The following is a 10,552-nucleotide window of genomic DNA, read 5'->3' on the forward strand; positions in this document are numbered from 1 at the left end:
TATTCTCTTTAGTTTCTAGCAATGTTGCCAACGGGTAACATGATAACAAGATAATGTTTATCTATAATATAAAAAAAAATCGCTAGAAGTTCTTACTATTCTATCTCTATTTAGAAGTTGCTATATTAGTAAAATTTTGGCGGGAATTATATTATGTATAAAACTATAAAATTGTCTTTGAGAACATAAAGACCTCAGGTAAAGACAGGTTCTTTAGTTATACTTTTGTTGGGCGCGTTAGAGAAAAATGATTAGAGCATCGATATATATGTACTACGTCAATGGAAGAGAGTACATTTTTACAGTGCGCATGCCCACCGTCACTAAATGAGCTAGTTATTACTTAAATTAATATTTAATCTATACTTATAATAAATCTATAGAGAGATATCAATTCTGTACATGAAATATATTTCCAAAATAACTATCAGGGGGTGATTAGGGATCGATACTGATGCCAAAAATGTAATTAGTAAAAATTTTGTCTGTCTGTATAACCGTTATAGAAACAAAAATTACTCGACGGATTTTAACGAAACTTGGTACAATTATTTTTCATACTCCTGAGCTAGTTATAGTATACTTTTCATTACGCTACAATTAATAGGAGCAGAGCAGTGAAGGGAAATGTTGGGAAAACGGGAGAAGTTACTCCATTTTTTAAGCTTCCGTCGCGTGTGCAACCTTAATGGTTAAAGTTACACAGAAATCATGTATGACGGAAATGTTCTCCTTAAAATTATGTAAAAAATATCCCACGACAGCATATGTCTATCTTTTATGGTTGACTCACAATAACACGTGTAACAGCCGATAGCTTAGCAGTTCGAAGCTTTCTCATTATATTCGTCTACTCTTACGTTTATAACACTCTCAGTCATCCCTAATTAAAAAAGTTAACATTATTAAATATTCCATAAAAAGAATCATAGAAATCGGTATAGAAACACCAAAGTTATACATGAAATACGCTAATAATAAGCCATCACGCGTGAATACTGAATCATACTATATGCTTCCTTCGATTTCACCAGGATCCCATCATTAGACCCTGACCGGACAATCGGACCACCTGCATACCACCATACAATAAAAAACATCCCGACAAATTGAGCACCTCCTCCATTTTTTAAGTCTGAAATCCACGCGGGCGAAGCTGCGGGCCGAAGCTAGTATGTAATAAGTGTATAAATAAATATATGAATCAATAATAGATACAAATAATAATTCAAAAGTCCGGAAAAATTAAATTATTATATGACATAAATTTATATAACCAGATACTTAATGCGTTTTAATAAAACTCTTTTAAATGTATCAAATACCCTTTTTTCGATTATTGATATCGTTTTTTCTACAAACTTAGAAAAACGCGAAGGATAAAGTTTTTAGAAAGTTTTTTAACTTGGTACCCCGATGAAGAATAACATCTTACGTGCTTAACATGTGCACACATACTTTTTTGTTAAGTATTTCGCATAATTATGCGATGATGTTGAATTCAACAAGTTTTGCCTTTTTCGACATTAAGATATATTGAAAAATAATCAAATTCAATAAATTTCATTGAACTAACATAGTTAAGTAAGTGATATCTAGATTCAGATGTAGAAATTACCTAGCAAATGTTTGCGCAGGAAATTGAGTGGTGAATTTAAAAAAAATAGACCTGTAACCACGTGCAAACACTTAAAAAGATATCTAGATGTTTATATTGTTAATTAATTATTATAAGTTTATAAAAAAAAAAATATAAAGCAATTTTTATAAAAATGTTCCCTAAAATAGATATTCATAGGGTCTTTAACTGAATTTTATGGATAACTCTTATGAAATCAAAATCAATATCGAAAATAAAATGAAAACCTGATGAAAACGTTGTAAAAAAAATTATATTCATCAAATGTTATTTCTGTTAGTCTGTTACCCTAAATTACAAATAAGCTACGTTTTCAAAAACACTATTTTAGTACTTTTTGGTGTAATATTCGTATAGTTATATATATGTCTAATATAAAAATTTAAATAATTTTACTTCATTCTCCGAAAACTCTGTATGCTCTACACGTAAAAAACTATTTTGTTAAATGTAAAACTACTTATATAATTTACTCGGAAGCGCAAACTGTTACAATTTGGCTATCACATTGGCGGTAAATAGATGGGGATTGATAAAATTAACTCTCGGTTGTCCTTCCAAAAACATATTTTGTCAACCTGCAAAAAGGCCAACAAAATTCTAGGCTTTGTAATGAGATTTTGTTCTACTTTTAAGGACTCGGCAGTAATACACGTAATGCTGTACAAAGCTTATGTGCGTAATAGAGTGGAATACAACGCGATGGTGTGGAACCCGTACCGAATTTTAAAAAATGGCTTGATATTTATTTAAGCGAATGTATGAATATTACCAATATTTGTATTATTAGTAATTAATTCATTGTTCCTATTCTTATTTATTACTTTACGTGCTAGTGTGTTATAATTTTCTATAAAATTGAGTACTTTTGTTTTTGCGTTAATTATATTGTTTATGTTTTCTTTATTTATATTAGCATCAAAGTCTCTTTCTACTTCCAGTCTTTGGAATCAGTATATTGGATATTCTGTTATGATGTGCGAGATATTTTCATCCTGACCGGTGTCACAGGGACATGTCGAGCTCTCTTCGCATTTGAATCGTTGCAGATACTCTGAGAACTCGCCGTATCCCGTGAAGACCTGCGTGGTTACTTGGTCTGGAACCATCATCACAATCTGGTGCATTTTTTCACTTAGTATTAGCGGTAAGCGTTTTTGGGAATTGGTAACCCTGGCTTTCCTTTAAAATTTTCTTTCGTTCTTTAATGACGAGGCTGTATATGCTAGAAGCCTTTGCCTTCCCAATAAAAAGGGAAAATAATAGAATACCTTTGGTTCACCGTTTTTATAACTTCTGTTCTGGCCGATCTGACCCATCTAACCGATAACGTTATACTATTTGCATTAGTTTATTGGAAACTATTGCTTCCTGAATTCAGTTGTGCAAACATCTAATTTGAAGAGATTGTAAGAGTGCTTTTAGTTTAAAAAATAATCATGGCGAGTCAGGACGACAACCTACCTGAAGGCTGGGAGGCACGTAAAAGTAGGAGTACTGGTTAGTAAAAAAACATTTTAATTCAAATTTCCTACGACGTGGAGGATGATTGATTAACTAAATAGAAACAATTACAAGTTACTTTAATCCGAATAGCAAGTGAAAGAGACAAAGCAAAAGAGTGGGTAAAAAAAACTAAATAAATATAATTACCACTATAGTTACTATAGAATTGTTATAGCGAAAATGTATGTCTAGTTTATAGAATAAAGGTACTAATTTGTACTCACGCGGATTCTTCCTCTTCTTCTAGGTGATGATAGTAGGACGATCCGCGTGTCAATAAGCTTATAACTACCCTATGATGTGTTGGAAGACGTTTCCACTATCGGACCTTGATTCCAATATTGGGTTATTTTTACTTTAATAAAATACTTATCAGATATAAGAAATATAGTTTTCTGTCCAGACCTAAGAACTACAATAGCGGGCAGCCACTCTTCCTTGTCATGCTGTATTTGCCCAGGTTCTTACTTTTAAAAGTGTTTAACTTTCTTTTCATTAAAAGTTTTCTTCTAATTATAAATTATATCATAGTCTGAGGGTTAAGGGAGTTTGTCTCAAGCCTGCAAATTTAATTTTAGTCGACTTTTAGAATGGTTTTAAAAATTTCAAAATTCATATGAAAATATGAGACTTTCCTGCTCTCATACCCACCACTACAACTCCTGTAAGCCAGCATTGGTGGTGGCACACATTTTATGACTCCAAGTGGGGAAGCTCAGTGAGTCTCAGTCTCATGAAATTAATCACATAGAAGGATAGAGAAGAGTTGGAAATATTGATTGTCCACTTCCCTCCATAGCAAAGCAATGCCTGAAAATACCTTCATATGAAGGTAGTCACATATGCATGAAGCAGAATTTTATTTGGTACTTTAGATAGTTTTTAACTACTATGTCTGTTTAAATGGTTAAAACAAAACAAATTTACCACAGATTTGATTTATTCTGTCAATGGAGATAATAGCTGGTTAGGGTAATCTTTTTTAAAGACTCAGAGAAGAAGTATTATGATAGCAGGTTAAGGTTTTTTTTTACCACCCAGATATTGGTTTTTCATGATAGAAGTGATTCAGATAATAGGAGCTTAGGGTTATTTTTAGGGTTGCTTACCTCTCATGGAACTCTTTTATGATCACTTTGTTGTTTGTATGTTTGTTTGTCAAGACTCTTTCTTAGTAATATATAGAAGTATCAAATAGAAATTTTATTTAAATTATCAGGCCTAACTTCTCTTTTAGTTGTGAAAAAAAGGATTTACACATATCTTTAAGTTTCACAAGAAAATCAAAACCTGTTGGGTATTTCCTCTTGGTTGAGAATTATAAAATTTAAGTAAAAGAAATGACTTATAGCAGATGTTAAGAAAAATATCCTAAAACTAAATATATACCTATATACTAAGATTCCTATCAGTTGGTACAGAATCATCACTGTGTGAGTCCAACTCTTACTTACAAAACTTCTTAGTGACAAAACCAATTCACATGACAGCTGCAGGTTAGGTTTTTTTTTATTACCGGCAAAAAGCTCCTTTGTTGATAGAACTGAGTTGGTTAACGGTAGGTTAATTTTTTCTATTACCATCTAGAAATTCTTCTGGTGCTAGAACCAAGTCTGAGGACAGTAAGTACAGGTTCTCTACTCCTCTCCTACATTCAATGGATTTTATTAAAGAATGATACATAAATAAAAATACTTGCTTTATTAAGTTGGGTATTACTGGGGAATGAAGGTCTCTTTAAGTTTTCCCAAACTAATGGTCTAACTTAAAAATATACATTATTTAAACACAATACACATTTTCGAATTTACTATTGTTTGAGGAATTTCCTTAATCAGGACATACACGTAATATTATGCCAGGTTATTTTAGTTTGTTATAGTGGCTGCCTGCTTAGAAAAAATCATCTATAATAGGTACTAGAAGTATTTGTACACAACATGCTCAGGACCATTAGCATGGTGAATGCACTTGTAAAATTTGGCTGTCTAATATTTTCCTTTGAATAAAAAAAATATTCCACTCTGTATCTAGAGTAACATTTTGATACTTGTATTTTTTAGTACATTACAAACGGTTCCATGGTATACTTGAATATTGATAGCTGCATTGTGGATGGAAGCAGATAAGAACAATTCAATAAAGGTAAAAACCAAGTTTGGAATGTTCATTGCAAATGTGTGGAGATAATGTATGTTGATATACATAGTTGTGATGTAGTTTCATATATTCTTCATGCTACAAGACATTTGTGTGGTATAATAACAATGTGGGCAAAGGCATAATAGGTCGGGTAACAAGTTATTTCGCATATAGTATGTATAAACTTGTAATAAAATATCTTTGGCTGTACTTTTTGCTGGTTGGTTGGTTGTCTGGCTGGTTTTGACGACATTAAAAAAAAAATTATGTTTTCAACTATTTTTCTATATGCTGTGTTTATAAAATTTTAAAACACAAAAAAGAAAAAATGTTATTTTTTTATGTTTTTCGATCTGCATTGTCAGTAATAGTAGCACAAAGTTGGTTTAAACCTTTTCAATTCAGGAATTTTGATGCCAAGGATGTACCTTTCTCTGGTGGCCCCGTTACGAATAAAGTGGACACCATGTTTGAAAAGTGGAGATCGACATATCAATGGTTACAATATAGCTAAAGTACTGAGTATTGACCACTGACACATTTGGTATTAGGGTGCCACATGAACTTATTGAAAAAAACCTAATGAAATTTGTACACATTAGAGATTATAATTTATTGAGACGTAATGAAACCGAACCGTATTTGAAGAGATTGATAACTTACAAATGTCACATCACTTTTCACCAAGTGATGTGACATTTGTATGTTCACATACGACACTAACGGTCAAAGATCGGTCAGGCTTCATACACTGTGGTAAAATCTGGGTTAACTCGCAATAAGGTGATGCTGTACGTATGGTGGGATTGGAAGGGTATTGTTCATTATGAGCTTTTACTGCCGGGTAGAACCATCGGGTCGGATCTCTACTGCCAACAACGAATGAGATTAAAGCAAGAAGTTGAGAGAAAGCGGCTGGAATTTATCAATAGAAAGGTGTGTCACGATAACGCTCGACCACACACATCTTTAGCCACTTAGCAAAAATTAAGAGTTTGGCTGGGAGGTGTTAATATCAGTGCAGTGCCAGGTTAACATTAAGGGAGGACTGTCAAAATTATTTGTCGCAATTTTTTGATCGGAATTCCTAATATTTCCACAGCAATGGGATCATGACACTTTCTACAAGATGCCAAAAAGTCATCAAACAAAATGGCATATACAGGGTGTCCCAGAAAATAGTATCAAGCGGAGGACCAGAGATAGAGCACACCTTAGCGAATCCGAATCACCACCGCTTGACACAATTTTCTGGGACGACCTGTATATACTCTAATTTTCAGTACCTATAAGTAAACTTTGCAAAAAGAAGTCTTAAGGTTTTATACAAAATGCGAAGAAACTTTTTCCTCAACCTAAAATGTATACTGTCACCTGATTTCTAATGCATTCCTTAAGTAGCATTTTTCATTAACAAAGAATGCCTCCATTAAACAGTTGCTCATTTGTTAGAGTCATTTTAATATCTCAGAATGTTTATTATTTAAAGAAGAAGTGTACTTTGTATTTTACTTGGAACCTTTTTTTTTAAACCTAATAGAAAAATGTCATATGGTTGTATAACGTTTATTATGGATATATAACGTTTACGCTGCTAAACTAGTTAGGTACTCGTGTCACCTCGCGGCTTTCTTCCTACATAATTAATTATTAACATGATAAATACAGATTTTTGTTGATGTGTTTCGAGCTTTTGCACTTTTTATGTATCAATCCACAATTTACATTATTCACTTTAATAATATATTTATAATCACTCAAGAATCATTCCAACAAAGAGCAAAATTAAGCTATATACTGTTTTCTCTAAAAATAAAAGAAGTTACGAAATATAAAACAAAAAGAATTACTACCGATTTGAGTTTGTTAATAAACATAAGTTAGGGGAACATTGAAGTGTGAAATTGATCGCACAAAAAGATTCCATTGTGAAATAAATATTGGGAACTTATGAAAGATGACTTGTATAACTACGAAACCATATGTTTTGGATGTTTCGACAAAATAAAGTAACAAATTTTATGTTAAAGGAGAGACAGACACGTACAAGTATATTTCAAATAATAAGCAGTGTCAACAACGCTGTAGCCTACTCAAACCTTTTTAAACTTCCAAGAATTTAAGCTGCAACACCTACAAAATAAGTCAAACCTGATCGATAACGACATTGGATACCGTTCGCAAGGAGATGTTCAAATGCTTTATAATTGTGAGGGTTTACAAGTGTTTAGGTTTAGCTTTTACTGGTGGTTGGTTTTTTGCGCATTCTCTGGGTAGCTAGCTAGCACCGCATTCATTGTTTCTAGCGTCAAGCCGCAATGAAGCAATGTGGTACCAATATGAAGAACATTTAACCAGAATTATCTATTCATTTAAAGTTGAGGTCGTGTAACATGTTACGAATCGCAAGCTGGGGTATAGGTTGACACGTCAAACATTATTTTGTATTATAAAAATAAAGACTAAGCTTACTTAGTACCACATGTACTCAAGATTGTGAGCACGACGTATATTGCATTGTATAAAGTGTGAATGTATTTGTCTAAAAAGTTTTAAAGAATAAAAAGTTTTTTTCCATTGTATTAATCTTCACTTGCGATTATTTTTGTTATGTGTCCCTTCAGCACTGTGTTCCTCAATGTTATCATCTACTAATATTAGGAATTAGAAACAAGAACAGTGAACTTACTATAACTATATGAACTTACTATAGTGGAACTTTGATGAGTTTAATTTCTATTCAATTGAAATTTTAACAAATAATTGAAAACAACCTTAAAAAACCATTACCTATATTGTAGAAGAAGTCGTGCTGAGCGTTGATTGATAAGTCAATCAGCTAGTCTTCAAGTCAGTTTCTGCTTGTCACTTGTAGATCATTCGTTTTTAATTACAAAAACAAAAAATATCGTTAACCAGTAACATACATATTTGACAAAATATAAAACGATGTCCGTAAATAATGGTTTCATATGCACTATAGTTTTGAATGCGAACATTCGTCTCTGCAGTCTGTGCCACTCCCAACTAGGCTATCGCCGCATTCAAAGATATAACTTGATATGTATATTTTTCAGGAAATACGTATTACCTTAACAAGTACACAAAGAAGTCTCAGTGGGATAGGCCTGATGCCCCTGCTTCTCTCGAAGATGATGACGAGGATAGCGACTTACCCAGAGAAGTACAATGCAGCCATCTGCTGGTGAAGCATGCGGGAAGCCGCAGACCTTCCTCGTGGCGCGAAGAAAATATAACTAGGAACAAGGAGGAAGCTGTCGAGCTATTAACTGGTAATATCTTCAAACTACATTTACCAATGCTGGGCCCTCTCAGCACTTTGTGTAATGGACTTATCTATCTTTCTATCTATGTTCTATACTATTATAATATAATTCTGAAGAATTGTATTCTAGTATAAATCTGAAGAGTTTGTTTGTTTGATCGCGATAATCTCAGGATCCACTGATTTGACTTGAAAAATTATTTTAGTTTTGGATAGCCTATTTATCGAGGATGGCTATAGGCTATGTAACACACGCTATGACATCAATGAAAAATGGTGCAAAAACGTAAAATTATTCCTTTTGAGAGCTTCCATTGCGTGCGCTGCGTAAACAGTGGAACAATCAAGTACGACGGTGTTGTTCCTCTTAAAAACTTCTAAAAGATATAATATTATATAACTAAGTCCCCCGCCGCATCATTTGAGACCAAGGGGCATAGGCTTCTTTCTATCCCGGGAAAATATATAGCGAGACTTATGTTCCGGTTCCAAAGTATTTCCGGTATTCAATGATTTTTATGTGCTTTCGGGTGGGTTCCTGGACGATTTAGATTTACACTTAGACTCGGTAGGTCGCGCTGTAGGATAGGTTAGGTGCTAGGATTTTATCTCCTTTTTAGGATAGGACGTCTGTCCGGACCGCAAGTGAAAAATAAATTTATAATTTATTATTTGGACTTTGTAATTCCCCTGGACTTGCAAAGGAAATAAAATATAGTATCACATATATTAAAATTCTTATTCAGAATTTATGTTTAAAATATATTGAATAAAGTCCGATCCTGTAAATTCGCTCACAAGGAGCTAACAATTGAAAACTGGGAATGGATAAAACAAACGCTCGTTGAGCGTAAATAACCTACCACAATACTCCTTAAGACATTCATGAAACATTCGTACAACAATAACAGTCATAATAATCAATACATAAAGCTGAAGAGTTTGTTTGAACGCGCTAATCTCAACAACTACTAATCAGATTCTTATTTCCGCTAAATTAACAATTTGTCCAAAATTGGTCTTGTACGGGGTTTCGAAGCATGACATTAACAGTTTTGTCCATGCGAAGTATTTATCTATTACATGGCTATGTATTGCCATTGTTACTAAGGATTTTTTCACCTTATTTTCAGAATATCGTCGAAAGATCATCAACAAAGAGGCTACATTTGAGGAATTGGCGAGGGCGTACTCTGATTGCTCGTCGGCTAAACGCGATGGTGACTTGGGGCGATTCAAAAAGGGCCAAATGCAGAAGCCATTCGAAGACGCGGCTTTTGCGCTGAAGATTGGTCAGCTTAGCCAAATAATTGATACTCAGTCAGGTGTCCATATTATATTACGAACAGCTTAAATACTGATGCATTCGCTTTGAAAATACTATAATCATACTTAATATATAAATTACTCAAATACTTACCGGCGGGAATTTAATGCTTAATAAAACAATCGTTTATTTATATGCGATAGTTTGAATTATATCGTTATATTGCAATAGGATAAACATATAAAGTGTTTTTATTACAACATAATAATATACATAATATATTACAGTGTGACACGTACCCGCTATACCAGTGGTTCCTAACCTTTGCAATATTGTTACCCCTGTGATCTATGTGAAAACAAATTTTACCCCACCATCAAAATGTTACTGAGACAATCAATACAAGCCAATACATAATAAATTTTTAATTAATCATAAATTGCACAACAGCCAATTGTAACGTCAGCTCTTTAACTTTTTTTATTTTATGATCCTATATTAAGGTTCTCTTTACCCCCGTGAAATAGCTGATTTACCCCCGCAGGGGTAATTACTCCCAGGGTAGTGACCGAGGCCCTATACCGATGGAAACTATATCTACAAGAGTACCCACTTGCAAAATTACAATAAATATTATTCAATTTAATAGTCGAACTGAATGCCTCAGTACATTGGCAACTTTTATTAAAGGTTTATTTAGCCACCATAAAAT

At 33.2% G+C, this 10,552-nt stretch overlaps 1 protein-coding gene across 1 annotated transcript; it reads left to right on the plus strand.

The window, feature by feature from the left end:
- Positions 1 to 2,843: 2,843 nt before the first annotated feature.
- Positions 2,844 to 10,035, plus strand: LOC115444932 (putative peptidyl-prolyl cis-trans isomerase dodo). The gene is made up of 3 exons (XM_030170933.2): positions 2,844 to 3,139; positions 8,365 to 8,580; positions 9,707 to 10,035. Exons 1-3 carry the CDS (start codon positions 3,079 to 3,081, stop codon positions 9,925 to 9,927), a joined length of 498 nt encoding a protein of 165 aa, XP_030026793.1. The 5' UTR covers positions 2,844 to 3,078; the 3' UTR covers positions 9,928 to 10,035.
- The last annotated feature ends 517 nt before the right edge of the window (positions 10,036 to 10,552 follow it).

Source organism: Manduca sexta, chromosome 27 (genome assembly GCF_014839805.1).
Source record: "Manduca sexta isolate Smith_Timp_Sample1 chromosome 27, JHU_Msex_v1.0, whole genome shotgun sequence".
In the NCBI taxonomy this organism is placed as follows: domain Eukaryota; kingdom Metazoa; phylum Arthropoda; class Insecta; order Lepidoptera; family Sphingidae; genus Manduca; species Manduca sexta.